General features: G+C 38.3%; 1 protein-coding gene across 3 annotated transcripts in view; it reads left to right on the top strand.

Annotated features, from left to right (window-relative positions):
* COP1 (COP1 E3 ubiquitin ligase) overlaps positions 1-16,123 on the top strand; it is a 145,088-nt gene that overhangs the window by 33,375 nt on the left and 95,590 nt on the right. For 2 of the 3 annotated variants that reach the window (XM_066261207.1, XM_066261206.1), the window contains exon 6: positions 6,030-6,098. The exons of the other annotated variant lie outside the window; for it this stretch is intronic. In XM_066261207.1, coding sequence (XP_066117304.1) covers positions 6,030-6,098 — 69 coding nt within the window. The remainder of the gene's footprint in view (positions 1-6,029; positions 6,099-16,123) is intronic. 3 annotated transcript variants of the gene reach the window in all.

Raw genomic sequence — 16,123 nt, 5'->3', positions numbered from 1 at the left:
TGTGAGTGACAGTACTGCTGTTAATATTGTGAATTAAGGGCTGGGGTTGCTGTTCATACGGTTTGTATGCCCATTTCAACTTACTAAATGAAATATTGCCATATTACTCTTCTCTGAGTTTGTACCATATTAATTCTTTTCTCTTTTACTATAGTTTATATCAGATTGTTGTCAGATGTGTGCATGTGTGTGTGTACACTTCGCCAAAAATATGTTTAGGTAGTTGAATTCTATTTAAATTGTATTATGGTTTGGCAACATGATTTTAAAAGTCCTGTATTTACCCATATATTTTTCTTCTGCCTGAAGGACAACCTTTATCATTTCTTTAATGCAGATCGGCTGATAATGAATTGTTTCAGCCTTTGTATTTGAAAGGTACTTCCAAGTCAGTATAACATTCTAGATTTACTTTTTTAATTTCAGTATTGTATTTATTTTTATTAAAAATTTTTTCATTGATTTTACAATGAAAGAGAAAGGGAAGGGTTAGAGAGAGAGAGAGAGAGAGACATTGCTTTGTTGCAATGCTCTTATTGGTGATTCTTGTATATACTCTGACCTGGGATGGAACCCACAACCTTGGTGTATCAGGGCGACACTCTAATCAGTTTAGCTATCTGGCCAGGGCTTATTTCAGTATTTTAACTTTTTTTATTTTCTTCTGTCTTGTACTGTTTCAGATAGAAGTCAGCTGCCTTTTTTTTTTTTTTTTTGTCAGAGTCAGAGAGAAGGACAGAGAGACAGGAAGGGAGAGAGATGAGAAGCATCAACTCTTTTTTTTTTTTTTTTTTGTATTTTTCTGAAGCTGAAAATGGGGAGAGACAGTCAGACAGACTCCCGCATGCGCCCGACCGGGATCCACCCGGCATGCCCACCAGGGGCGACGCTCTGCCCACCAGGGGTCAATGCTCTGCCCCTCTGGGGCATCGCTCTGCCGCAACCAGAGCCTGGGGCAGAGGCCAAGGAGCCATCCCCAGCACCCGGGCCATCTTTGCTCCAATGGAGCCTTGGCTGCGGGAGGGGAAGAGAGAGACGGAGAGGAAGGAGGGGGTAGGGGTGGAGAAGCAAATGGGCACTTCTCCTATGTGCCCTGGCCGGGAATCGAACCCCGGGCCCCCCGCACGCCAGGCCGACGCTCTACCGCTGAGCCAACCGGCCAGGGCCGCATCAACTCTTTGTTGCTGCACTATAGTTGTTCATTGATTACTTTCTCATATGTGCCTTGATGGGGGAGGGCTACAGCAGACTGAGTGACTCCTTGCTCAAGCCAGCGACCTTGGCTCAAGTCAGCATCCGTGGGGTCATGTTTATGATCCCATGCTCAAGCCAGCAACCCTGCACTCAAGCTGGTGAGCCCACGCTCAAGCCAGTGACTTCAGGGTTTCGAACCTGCCTCTGCATCCCAGTCTGATGCTGTATCCACTGCACCACTACCTGGTCAGGCTCGGCCACCATTCTTATCTCTCGTACTCAGTATGGAATATATTTTTCTGAGTTTAAGATGTTCTTTTTATGTTTTAAGCATTTTGATTTTGATGTACTTTGGTATAGTTCCCTTCTCCCCCGCCCTATACCCATATGCCTTGTTCCTGAGGTTGAGAGTCTTGGTTCTGTGGTTTTATAGTTTCTATCAGATTTGGAGATTTTTAGTTTTTATTTTTTAATATATTTTACTGTTTCCTCTTCCACTTTGGGAACACCAATTAACAACTATTAGGCTGATTGATGTTATTTCACAACTCATTGATAAACAGCTCTGTTCATTTATGTTTTATCATTTTCCTTTGTCCATTTCATTTTGAGTAGTTTCTGTTGTCAAATTCACTAATCATTTTATCTTCCAGGTGTTTCCTTAACATGCTTATGCTTTCTTCTAACTTCTAGAATATATATGTAGTTATAATTTTTTGTTTTTGTTTAATAATTCTATTATTATATCATTCCTACACCTATTTTTATTGCTGACTTTCTCCCTTATTATGGATGTATTTTTCTTATTTGCATGCTTATTAGTTTTTTGACTGTATGTCAGAAACTGTAAATTTTACTTTGTTTAATGGTGAGTAGTTTTTTGTTCCTTTATGCATTCCTGGACTTTGTTCTGGCACGTAGTTAAGTTACTTGGAGAACATTAAATTCTTTTGAAGCTTGTTTTTAAGCCTTGCTTGGTGGGACCAGAGCAGATTTTTGTCTGGGCTAATTTGCCCCACTACTTGAGGCACTCTTTTTTGAGTATTCTACGTGATGACTATATATTTCAAGGTTTTTTCACTCTGGCTCCTGGGAAAAGAAAATATTTCTGATTCTTTGTCTGAAGTGATTGTTTCATAACTGGCCTGCTGTTTTGTTGTTTAATATAGGAGTGTGACTTCTGTATTACTCACTGCATTTTAGCCAGATGTAGATATTTAGTTTGTCTGCTTGTGGTCTATTAAAATGTATTGTGATTTTCATTATATGGTCTATTTTGTTAAATGATCACTTGCATTTGGATACAGCAGTATGCTCTTTGCTTTAATGCTTTTATAAATACTGATTATGTAAGTTTGTTAATATTATTCAAATCCTGTATTTCCTCCTACCTCTATCAGTTACTGATAGCAATATGTCAAAAATATGATTCTGATTGTCCATTTTTCATTGTTTTATGTTATTTTTGCTTCAGGTATTTTGTTTTTGTTTTTTTGTCTTATTTTGCTTCATGTATTTTGAAGCTCCTTATTAGGTACATTTATGTCTAGAATTGTATTTTCTGAATGAATCATTCCCTTTATCATTATGAATTTTATATGGTTATGAAATATTTTGAAGGCATCATAGTCAGTCATACTACTATAAGTGCTTATCCTTTAGAATTTTTTTGACAAATTTAAGAAAAGGAATGTACTGATATAGAGAAAATTTACCACCTATAAATCACAGTAACAATTACATGATATGGCAAAATGACTCTTATTTGAGAAATGTTACCTGCTTATTTTATTATTATTATTATTATTATTATTAGTGTGTGTGTGTGTGTGTGTGTGTGACAGAGACAGAGTGACAGGGACAGAGAGGAAGCGAGAGAGATGAGAGGCATTAATTCTTCATTGTGGCACCTTAATGGTTCATTGATTGCTTTATCATATGTGCCTTGACTGGGAGGTAACAATGGAGCGAGTGACCCCTTGCCCAAGCCAGAGACCTTTGAGCTCAAACCAGTGACTGTGGGGTCATGTCTATGATTCCACACGCAAGCCAGTGACACCCCCCCCCCCCCCCCCCCCCCCCCCGCTCAAGCCGGATGAGCTCATGCTCAAGGTGGCAACCTCGGGGCTTCAAACCTGGGTCCTCTGCGTCCCAGTCCAGTACTCTATCCACTGCACTACTGCCTGGTCAGGTGTTACGTGCTTATTTTATAGATCGGGACTCTGAAGTCAAGTATGGGAAGCATTCATAAAGTTTTGATAGGTTTTGAGGTTAGAATCCTAAGATTTTGACTAACTATTAGACCTTGAAAGTCAAGTTCTCCCTTGTTTTGTCTTGTCTTCTGTTTACCCCTTCTCCTCCCCCTCTTGCTTTTCTTCCTTTATCTTCCCCCCAAAATCCAAGTAATAAATAGTAGTCCTAATTTACAAGATCAAACAATAATACAAGGTCAAAGGAAAACTGGCTTTTGTTTGACCATGAAGCTTTGGGGGGGGCTCTTCCCTCTTCTACATTCTTAACCTATTTACATGTCCTAGTTGATAGAAATGAAGTGTCAGACTTACTATATTGAAGATGGTTTGTATACTTCCTTTGCAAATAAGCTATATTATTTATTATAAGTCTTGGCTGTGCATATTTGTTTTTCTATAAAGATGTGATCTTTGCTCTCTAGCCATTAATAATCCATAGACAGTTATAGACAATCAGTGTGAAGAATCCCAGGAAAGATGCAGGGGACACTGGGATACATTGTCACCATTTTTGGGACACAGAGCCCCTGTGAATTTATTCTTTGTGATAGTCTAATGTATCATCTCATGTTCAATAAATGCCAGTTTGTTATGCAAAAAAACCCAACCAAACAAAAAACAAACCGCTTTTAAATCTCTCATGACACCATGTTTTACAAATTATTTTTCATTAATTCAGTTGTGTTTGTCCATTGGAGTATTCTGACATGATTGTTTATATTTGTCCTTGTTTGTCTTTATATGTCTTGACTTAAACATTTCATTGCTCTATTTTACCTCTTACTCTTTAAAATGCAAAGATTTCCTCCCTCTCCCCAAAGGGGATAGACTTTGGGAGTGGAGGGTGAGGTGGCCGTGTTCTTTTGTAGAACATATAATGTCTTAGTGATTCTTTACATTTTGATGGGCTTATTCTTATCATCTGGAGACTTGTTAAACACAGGGATTCCTGGGATGTTTTCTAGAGTAACAGAGTAGGGAGAGTCTGTCCCAGTGTTTAAGAGCTGGCTCCAAGTATTCTGTTGCACAGCCAGGTAACTAAAAGTGTTATTAATCTGTCTTGTTTATTTATTTTTGTTTGTTTTGGAAGTGTTCCACTGGGCTTTTTAATTCAAAATTTCAAATATATGTTAAAAAATTAGAATTATTTGTTCATGAACTATCTCATTGCTATTCCGTTTTACTTTTTGGTTTTCTTTTTACATATATTTATTGATTAACTTGGAATTCCTAGTTTTTCTAATGTGAATTTTAACATTAAAGGATATATTTTTTGTTTTTTTGGTTTTTTTTTTAGAGAGAGAGAGAGATGTGAGAAGAAGCATCAACTCATAGTTGAGGCACCTTAGCTGTTCATTGATTGCTTTCTCATATGTACCCTGACTGGCAGACTGCACTGACCAAGTGACCCATTGCTCAAGCCAGCAACTTTTGGGCTCTAGCCAGAGACCATGAGGTCATGTGTATGATCCCACGCTTAAGCCAGTGACCCTGTGCTCAAGCTGGTGACCTCGAGGTTTTATACCTGGGTCCTCAGCGTCCCAGACTGATACTCTAGCCACTGTGCTACCACCTGGTCAGGCTGTAATTGTATTTTTTGATATCCAGAAAATATCAAGGTCATAATTGTCATTTGTCTGTTACATTATTATTTGTTACCAGTTTGGGTTATTTATCCTTCCCTTTACTTACTTATATTAAAATTTTTGTTTTTTGTGGTTTTTTTCCTGAGGTTGGAAACGGGGAGGCAGTCAGACAGACTCCCGCATGTGCCTGACTGGGATCCACCCGGCATGCCCACCAGGGGGCAATGCTCCGCCCATCTGGGTCATAGCCCTGCCGCAATCAGAGCCATTCTAGCACCTGAGGCAGAGGCCACAGAGCCATCCTCAGCGCCCAGGCCATCTTTGTTCCAATGGAGCCTTGGCTGCGGGAGGGGAAGAGAGAGACAGAGAGGAATGAGAGGGGGAGGCGTGGAGAAGCAGATGGGCGCTTCTCCTGTGTGCCCTGGCCGGGAATTGAACCTGGGACTCCCGCACGCCAGGCTGACGCTCTACCCCTGAGCCAGTTGGCCAGGACCAAAATTTTTGCTTTTAAGTTTAATTTTGACTGAAATTTTCTAGTATTGATTTTCACATTATACTGTGACTAGGTAATAACGAGAAATAGTAAATTTGGCTTCTGAAAGGTATGGATTTCTATTCATTTTTCATGCTTCTTACTCCCCTGCAAATGAAATTCTTATGGGGAAAGAGATGTCAGTGTCTTGAGGCTCTGTTGGTTGTGCCATGGTTTTTTTGTCTCGCTGTTGTATTAGTATGATTGGGAATAGACAGCTAGAACAGATAGCAGAAATGCCACTTCCCAAGAGTAGTTTTTCAACAAGGTAAATGAGGAATGTAATTTAAAATGGCTTGCTTTTAAAAATGCAATTATCAAATGGGAAAACCGAATTAATAGAATTAATAGACTAACTTAAATTGATGCATTAAGTTGCTTCATACTGATTATATTGTGATGTTAAAGAAAACTTTGAAATCGTAGTTATATTGTTAAAAGAACAATTATAATTTTCTATTATAGGAATCCCATGCAGCCCAACTACAGATCCTTATGGAATTCCTCAAGGTTGCAAGAAGAAATAAGAGAGAGGTATATTATTTTGTGTATTTTGCATAATGTTTTATTTATTGTTGACATTCCCATGTCCCCTCATTTTTGTGGACATTTCAAACTTAAACATTTTTTAAAAATACATTTTAAAAGTATTTTGAGTTTTCATGAGTTTTTCTTACATTTTGATATTTTAGATTTTACCTTTATAACTTGATTCTTTAAAAATCCCTTTTTGGAGATGTACTGAAAAGTCTGTAGGATTGAATGCAATGACTTCCCTCAAAGCTATAAAGAATATAAAATAGAATCATCAAGTCACAGCTCACCTTCCACCCAGAAAGAAAACTTAGGATAGTTGAGATAGCAGAGCCTTAAGTAGAAAAGGTTACAATTTATCTAATGGAAAAAATGTATGATAGGTAGAAACAAGTAAAAACATAGCTACCAATTTAGAGCTAGGAAAATGAAAGTCATGTAGGCTAGCTAGGGTATAGTTTTTTTTTTATTAACAGTTTATAACTAGAATGTTCTAGTTTAACATTTATAAATTCTTTAGTCATTTCACACTTGTGCTAAATACAGAAAAATCAAAAGCAAAATTCTATGCTCTGTGTAGCATGCTAAAGTAACTCTGAAAGTTGTTTTATATTTAAATTTCTGTCTCAATCTCATATTTTTAGTTTGAGCTATCTAATTAACATACTTTTTACTCATTAAAAAATATGACTATTATGTGCTAGGACTCAGGCGTCCCCAAACTACGGTCTGCGGGCCGCATGCGGCCCCCCCCCCCCCCAGGCCATTTATCTGGCCCTCGCCGCACTTCCTGTACGGGCACCTCTTTCACTGGTGGTCAGTGAGAGAAGCACTGTATGTGGCGGCCCTCCAACGGTCTGAGGGACAGTGAACTGGCCCCCTGTGTAAAAAGTTTGGGGACCCCTGTCTAGGTCCTAGACGATCTTTAATATTTTTGAAAATAAAAAGCTGAGAAATGTCTTTATTTTGATGAAGTATTTTAAGTGTGCATTGCCAGAACCTTATATTATCTTAGTTTGATATTTCCCCCTCTTTTTGGTTATTCATGATGTGTATTTTTAACTTTGTCTTAGTTTGTCCAGATAAAATTTCTGTATTATGCTAGTGTATATAGCTAATTATTTTTTACATGGCTTATGACTATATTTTTCTTATCCTTAACTTTTAACAATTAGATTTGAATGTATCTGTTAATGAAAACACCATCTTCATTATAAATATATATATATTTTTTGGTGGGTACTTCTTAAACTTGAATATGCATGAGAATCACCTGAGCATCTTGTTGGACTCCAGTTCTGATTCGAGGTGTGTGATATCTACAGTTCTAGCAAGCTCCAGGTGATGCTGCTATCTGTCCTCAGACCATGCTTTGAGTAGCAAAGTTGAAAATTTTATAATGTATGAAAATAAAATTATTATTACTATTTTAGGTGAGAGGAGGGGAGGTAGTGAGGCACATCCCGCATGTACCCCTACCAGAATGCACCCTGCAACCCCATCTAGGGCAATGCTCGATTACTGAGCTGTTTTTAGCGTCTGAGGCTGACGTGCTCAGATCAACTGAGCTAATCAACTGAACTGTCTTCAGCTGGCCATGCTCACCAGTTCACCAACTGAGCCACTGGCTGTGGGAGGCGAGGAGAGGGAGAGTGAGGGGGAGAGAAGCAAATGTCACTTCTTTTGTGTGCCCTGACCAGGGATTGAACCCGGGACTTCATACTCCAGACTGACATTATATTGACTCTGCCCCTGGCCATGACCAGAATAAAATTATTAATTGAACATGTACACTCAACATTTTTTGCTATAGAAAATTCTTTGGAAGAGTGATAATTTTTCATATTTCATACACTATCCTTTAAATGTGAAATTGTTTTACAGTAGTTATACATGTTTCCTGTTGACTTTGAACTATTGAGAGTGAGACTGAGTATGTAGGAAATTGCCTGGTGATGAAAGAGGAAATGAATCAATGAAGTGAACAGGACAAATAAGAGAGTATCTGAGAGTCAAATGAAATGGCTGGTCATTGTGTCCTGCGGTATTTTAGGTTTTTATCAGCCCCGGAGGCGCTTTAGTGCTTCTTTAGGGGTCTAATACTTGCAATAAATTGTTAGATTTGGAATTGTTTCAGGTAATAAAGATATAGCATATAACTGTTTAAAAGGCTGTGAAGGGCCCTGGCCGGTTGGCTCAGCGGTAGAGCGTCGGCCTAGCGTGCGGAGGACCCGGGTTGGATTCCCGGCCAGGGCACACAGGAGAAGCGCCCATTTGCTTCTCCACCCCTCCGCCGCGCTTTCCTCTCTGTCTCTCTCTTCCCCTCCTGCAGCCAAGGCTCCGTTGGAGCAAAGATGGCCCGGGCGCTGGGGATGGCTCTGTGGCCTCTGCCTCAGGCGCTAGAGTGGCTCTGGTCGCAACATGGTGACGCCCAGGATGGGCAGAGCATCGCCCCCTGGTGGGCAGAGCGTCGCCCCTGGTGGGCGTGCCGGGTGAATCCCGGTCGGGCGCATGCGGGAGTCTGTCTGACTGTCTCTCCCCGTTTCTAGCTTCAGAAAAATGAAAAAAAATAAATAAATAAAAAATAAAAAATAAAATAAAAGGCTTTGAAGGTTCTGAGATTTTTATTATACTGGCAAGCTAACAAGTTAGCCTGCCAGAGTTTATAGACGCTGGCAGAGACGTGCGACTCTTGGTTGGAGATAAAGGACTTTATCACATCACATCTGGCAGCATCAGCCTCGTGTTGGCATCCATTCCCTGTGACTCCCAGGTTCTTTAGTGGCATTGTAGAGACCCAGGTTGACACGCACATGCAATGGATTTATATTAGAACTAAGGAATCCTAAGCTTATGAAGCCCCCATCTTTTAAAGGAGTCTGCTGTAAGTTTGTCCAGTATTTGCCCTTTAGGGACACAGTTTTTACTATATTTTATCAGAAGAGAAATCCATCCAATTACAATGATTTAACATTAAATAAAGTAAGTTGACTTTGCACTAGGGTGATGAACTGTCCTGATTCGTTCAAGGGTATCATAGTTTTTTGTGTTTTTTTTTTAACTATTTATTTTTCAGAGACAAAGAGAGAGTCAGAGTGAGGAATAGACAGGGACAGACAGACAGGAACGGAGAGATGAGAAGCATCAATCATTAGTTTTTCGTTTGCGCATTGCGACACCTTAGTTGTTCATTGATTGGTTTCTCATATGTGCCTTGACCGCGGGCCTTCAGCAGACCGAGTAACCCCTTGCTTGAGCCAGCGACCTTGGGTCCAAGCTGGTGAGCTTTTGCTCAAACCAGATGAGCCCGTGCTCAAGCTGGCGACCTCGAGGTCTCAAACCTGGGTCCTTCCGCATCCCAGTCGGACGCTCTATCCACTGCACCAACGCCCCATCAGGTGGATATTACAGTTTTTATCACAGAATGTTCTGCATTCTCACTAGTGTTTTAGAGATATTAGACTGCTATATTTAATTTTTGTTTTTGGTTTATTTCACCCTACTGACTCTCGAATATTAAGAGACAGGAATGTGCATATAGTAGACCTCTGAATCTATTGCTGTGTAGCAAGTTACCCTCAGATTTAATGACTTTAAAGCATCAGACATTTAATATTTTGGGTTAGGAACACTGATGCCGTGTAACTGAGTGCCTTGGCGCAGGGCTTTCTACTAAGCTCCAATCAGGGTGTTGGCCAGGGCGGCAGTTTTCTCAGGGTCCACCGGAGTAGGAACCATTCCAACCTCGCTCACTGGCTCTCGGAAGGATATGCTGTTTTCTTGCCATGTGGGTTTCTCCATAGACTAGCTTACACCTGACAGCTGGCTTCCCTCATGAAAGTGAGAAAGCAAGAGAGGGTTTTGAAAACAGCAGTCACATACTTTTTGTAACTGAGTCTTTGTGTGTGTGTGTGTGTGTGTGAGAGAGAGAGAGAGAGATAGGGACAGACAGACAGGAAAGGAGAGAGATGAGAAGCATCAATTCTTTGTTGTGGCTCTTTAGTTGTTCATTGATTGCTTCCTCATATGTGCCTTGACCAGGGGGCTACAGCAGAGCAAGGGACCCCTTGCTCAAGCCAGCGACCTTGGACTTCAAGCCAGCAACCATAGGGTCATGTCTATGATCGCACACTCAGGCCGGCGACCCTGTGCTCAAGTGAGCCTTGCTCTAACTAGATGAGCCCGCGTTCAAGCCGGCAACCTCAGGGTTTTGAACCTGCCTCTCCGTACCTGTCCGACACTGTATCCACTGTGCCTCTGCCTGATCAGAAATATTTTGTTTGGTCTTATTTTATAATATACTTCTGGACATTTGTGGTACCCATTTAATTTACTGTAATAGGACAATCTTGATGAGTTCCGGTTTCTTTTTGGCTTTGTTTGGAATTTTAATGAGTTGGATTTTTTCAGTGTTTTCACATATGTAAAATAAAACACAGAAAAATTTATTAAACAAACTTCAGTTAAAGAGTTATTGTGGAGTAGCCATCCATGTATCACCATCTGATTAAACAATAAATTATTGTTAGGAACACTGCAGCTTCCTCCCCTTTCCAGGTTATAGCCTGCTTCCTTGCCCATTAGGTAGTTAATATTTTGATATTTATAGTAATCACCTTTTGTTTTTCTTTATTAATTTGATGCCTATTTGTCTTTTTTTTCTTTTTTGAACTTACATAAATGGACTTCTGTAATAATATTTTGTTCTTTGGCTCAGTGTTAAACTTCATCTTTATTGTTTTGTATGGCTGTAGTTGATTCATTTTTGTTATTGTATTCTATACGTAAACATACTTCATTTTTTGTTACCAGTGCACTATTGAGTTGTTTTTGGTTTGCAGCTATTTACAAATTGCTATTAGCTTACATATATATATCCAGGTGTATATCTGTATGGGATGTATGTAGAAATGGAATTGATGAGTCACAGGATATGTACAAACTGTTTTCCTAAGCAGTTGTAATTCTTAGTGACACTTCCTATGGCTGTTGTATGATTGTTCCTGCTGCACTGTATTTGTGCCAATACTTGAAATCAGTAGACTTTTCAGTTTAGCTAATCTTTGGGTTATGTGTGCTCTTTATGGTTTTAATTATCTCCTGATGACTAATTAGTTTGAACACCTGTTACTATGTTTATTGGCCATTTTAATTTTTTTTTTTTTTGTCTGTGAAATACTTGCTTAATGCTGCTTTTCTGTTTAGTTAATTTTCTTAATGGTTTGTTGTTTATATATTCTAGATAAAAATTCTTTATCTTATCTATCTGATCTCTAACAAATATACTGCTCACAAAAATTAGGGAATGTTTATTTCAAAATGAATATAAAGCAATAAGGTATCCCCTAATTTTTGTGAGCAATGTATTTTCTTCCTCTAATTTGGGCTGCTTTTTTCGTTGTCTTAAGTGATATCATTTGATGAACTGATGTTTCTGTCTTAAATAGTTAAATTTCTTATTCATCTTTCCTGTTAAAATTTGGGCTGTTTGTGTCAGGTAAAAAATTCTTCTCCACTGGAGGTCATGAAGTCATTTTTGCTATATTATCTATTTGAACTTTTCTTTATTTTTTAATTTTTTAATTCTTTATTTTTCACATTCAGATCTCTAATCTACTTGGGAGTTTATTTTGTATAATGTGAGAGATAAGGAACTTTTTATATGGATAATTAGTTGGCTAAGCATTCTTCATTAAAAAGTTTATCCTTTCTCTATTACTCTGAAGTACCATCTCTATCATACCACATTTGTCCATATATGTGATAGTCTGTTTCTAGGCTCTCTTATATGCTTCACTGGTCTATTTGTCTATATTTTTTTAGCAGTTCCACATTAAAAAAAAAATAGAACTTTAAATTACTGTTCCTCTTTAAGAATGCCTCAGCTATTCATGGCTCTTTGTTTTTCTATATAACTTTTAGAACCAGCTGGCATATTTCTCTGGCAAACCTGTGGTTTTTATTGCGATTACTTTGTAGATCAGTTTGGGAGAGTATCTTTACAATATTGAGTCTTCTAACTAATATACATGGTATTTATCTTTTTATTTGGGTTCTTAATATTTTATAAAACTTTCTGTTTAGTATATTATTCTTATACATTTTTTTATTTTAGTTTAGTATTATTTTAGTATTATTCTTATACATTTTTATTTTAGATTTGTTCTTAGGTGTTCATTTTTTTATGCTATTGTAAATTATGTCTGTGTCTTTAATTTCAGTTTCTTACTGTCTGCTGGTATATAGAAATACAGTTGATTTTTACACATACATAATTTTGTAGCCAGCAACCTCTTTAAACTATCATTAATTCTAATAATTTTTTTGTAGATTCTTTTATGTTTTCTGTGTACACATCATCGTCTGCAAATAACAGTTTAGTTTCTTTTTTTATGATTATTATATCTTTTATTTATTTTTCTTGTCTTACTCTGCTGGCTAGGACATCCTGTACAATGATGAATAGAAGTGGTGATAGCGGGGCATCCTAGTCTTGGTGCTGGTCTTGCAGTGAAAGCTTTCGGCGTGTCACCATTAGGTATGATGTTTTCTGTAGGTTTTTTTCTAGGTACCTTTTATAATTCAAGGAAGTAAATTTCTATTCCCAGTTTCTTAAGTTTTTTTTTTCCTTCACTTGTTACTGGGGGCTTGAGTATTCTCCAAAATTTTTTGCACCTGAGATGATATGAAATTTTATTCTGTTAATGTGAATAATTACATTTATTTAACATTAAAAAGTAAATCGACTTTGCATCTAGGGTGATGAACTGTCCTGATTTGCTCAGGAGGGTCATAGTTTTTAACATAGAAGGTTCTGCATTCTAGGACCACCAGGATGGTTGTTTGCCTTACTTGCATCCTTTATGTAAACCAAACTTGATCATGAATGATGTGTGTCCTCTTCTACGTTGTTTGTATTTTGTTTAGGATTTTTGCATCCTATGTTCATTAGTGAGATTGTCCTTTATTTTTATACTAGTCTTGTTCAGTTTTGCTATAAAGATTGCTTACTGTATCAGGTGAATTGGGGAAGGTACTCCCTTTACTATTTTCTGGAAGAATTTGTGTAGTCTAAGAAGGACATCATGGCTGAATGTCTAAAGATCATGCTGGAGAGGCTGTCTGGACCTGTTGTTTGCCAAGTTTTAAGCTATTGATTCAGTTGCTTCAACAGTTATATGCCTATTCAGGTTTTTGTTTTAGGTGTCACTTTTGATATGTTATATGCTCTTTTTAGGAGGTGACTGTTTCATCTACATATTCTAATTTACTGATAGGAGATTCATCTTAATATTAAAATTTTAATGTCTCCAGAGTTTTTAGTGATGTCCTTCATTCCTAACTGCTGATGAGTGCAGTGCCTTTTCCTCTTTCTTTCTCAGTTGGTTGTTGCCAGAGATGTATCAATTTTGAGTCTTATCTAAGAACCAACTTTTGGCTTTATGTTTTCTATGTTAATTTTTTTTTCTATTTTATAAGTTTATGTTCTTTATCATTTCCATTCTACTTTTTTCTTTCTGTCTTTTCGTTGTTCCTTTTCTAATTTGTTAATTTGGTTGTACATATGCAGACATTTTTCTAATATAGCATTTAAGGTCAAAAATTTTTTTAGCTGCATCTAATGATTTTCAAATGGCATTTTGTTGGTTATTTCTTAGTTTAAAATAGTTTGTATTTTTATTACAGTTTTTTTAAGCCAGTGAACTATTTAGAAATAAACTACTATTATTTGAACATGTGGATTTTTTGTCTTTCTGTTATGGATTTCTGTTATAATTGGATTATCAATACTTTGTTGTATTTGTTTGAATATGATATTTGCACTATCACCTGGTAGTTGGTTACATTTAGAAATATTTGTACTTGAAAAGAATAGATTTTACAATTGCATGGTGTACTATAATGTTTGTTCAACATATAGTGATAATTTTCTGCATTCCTACTGATTCTTTGTGTCCTTGTTTCATCAATTTCTGAATCATATTCCAGGTGAGTTTCTTATACAGAAGAGATTTCTGTGAACTCTGCCAGAGTTGTTTCTTTTATGTTTTTTATTGTTGTTTTTGTTATTTACTTCCCCTATGTTTTTCTTCTTATGGGTTACTTGGATATTTTTTAAATAGTCATTTTGATTTATTTGTTTTTGAGTATGTCTCTTTATGTATTTTTTCAGAGGTTACTCTAGGTCAGGGGTCGGGAACCTTTTTGGCTGAGAGAGCCATGAACTCCACATATTTTAAAATGTAATTCCGGCCCTGGCCAGTTGGCTCAGCGGTAGAGCGTCGGCCTGGCGTGCGGGGGACCCGGGTTCGATTCCCGGCCAGGGCACATAGGAGAAGTGCCCATTTGCTTCTCCACCCCCACCCCCTCCTTCCTCTCTGTCTCTCTCTTCCCCTCCCGCAGCCAAGGCTCCATTGGAGCAAAGATGGCCCGGGCGCTGGGGATGGCTCCTTGGCCTCTGCCCCAGGCGCTAGAGTGGCTCTGGTCGCAGCAGAGCGACGCCCGGAGGGGCAGAGCATCGCCCCCTGGTGGGCAGAGCATCGCCCCCTGGTGGGCAGAGCGTCGCCCCTGGTGGGCGTGCCGGGTGGATCCCGGTCGGGCGCATGCGGGAGTCTGTCTGACTGTCTCTCCCCGTTTCCAGCTTCAGAAAAATACAAAAAAAAAAAAAAAAAAAAAAAAAAATGTAATTCCGTGAGAGCCATACAATGACCCGTGTACGTTATGCATTATCCAATAAAAATTTGGTGTTGTCCCAGAGGACAGCTGTGATTGGCTCCAACCACCTGCAACCATGAACATGAGCAGTAGGAAATGAATGGATTGTAATACATAAGAATGTTTTATATTTTTAACGTTATTTTTTTTATTAAAGATTTGTCTGCGAGCCAGATGCAGCCATCAAAAGAGCCACATCTGGCTCGCGAGCCATAGGTTCCTGACCCCTGCTCTAGGTATTATATTATCACCGTCTACTGGTATTGACATGTATTTACATTTGCTTTCAAATAAGCCATCTTTGTTATGCCCCCCGCAGTCCATATTTTTAGGGAGGTGGCTCTTGCTGCTTCTTCCTTTGTTTTCTTCTCAACCTAGAAGAAGAGCTGGTGTGGAAGGGCTGAATCGAGCTTGCTATTGTAGGACGTTGGTACTAAGTATGTGTCCTTTTGTGGGGTGGTAAGATGATAGTTTACACTTCATGTGGCTAAATTTGCTTTGATTTTTCTGGTAACTCTCCCAGAATTTGTATGTGTGTTTGTTTTAAAATTTTGCTTTTTTAGAGCAGTTTTGGGTTCACAGCATATTGAGAGGAAGTACAGAGATTTCTCATAAAGCCCCTGGCCTCACATATACATAGACTCCTCCATCAACATCCGTCACCAGCAGGTACATTTGTTATATAGTTGAACCTACATTTATCATAATCACCCAAAGTCCACAGTTTACTTTTAGATTTATTCTTGATTTTATACATTGTCTATTGTTATAGTATCATACAGAGTGTTTTTACTGCACTAAAATTTCTTCATGCTTCCCCTATCTATCCCCTCCCATACTCCCAAACCCAAGCAACCACTAATTTTTACTGTCCCCATAGTGGGAATCATACAGTTTAGAGCCTTTTAGATTTTTTTTTAATGAAGTAATATCATTTAAATTTCCACCGTGTCTTCTAAGGCTTGAAAGCTTACTTCTTCTAAGCACTGAATAATATTTATATATTCCATTGTCTGGATGTACCACTGTTTATTCATTAACTTGCTGAAGGACATCTTGGTTTGCAGTAATAAATAAACCTGCTATAAACATGTTTTGGTGTGGTTATAGTTTTCATTCCTTTGGATAAATACCAAGGAGCATGATTACTAGGTCATATGATAACCATATGTATGATTTTTTTTTTTTAAAGTGAGAGAGAGGAGGGACAGACAGGGAAGGGAGAAAGATGAGAATCATTAATTGGTAGTGGCGGCATCTTAGTTGTTTGTTGATTGCTTTCTCGTTTGTGCCTTAACCAGGGGGCTCCA

This window comes from Saccopteryx bilineata, chromosome 2 (assembly GCF_036850765.1).
Source record: "Saccopteryx bilineata isolate mSacBil1 chromosome 2, mSacBil1_pri_phased_curated, whole genome shotgun sequence".
NCBI classification, from domain to species: domain Eukaryota; kingdom Metazoa; phylum Chordata; class Mammalia; order Chiroptera; family Emballonuridae; genus Saccopteryx; species Saccopteryx bilineata.
Note: the sequence above shows the minus strand (reverse complement) of the source record. Positions and strands in the feature narration are given on the sequence as shown.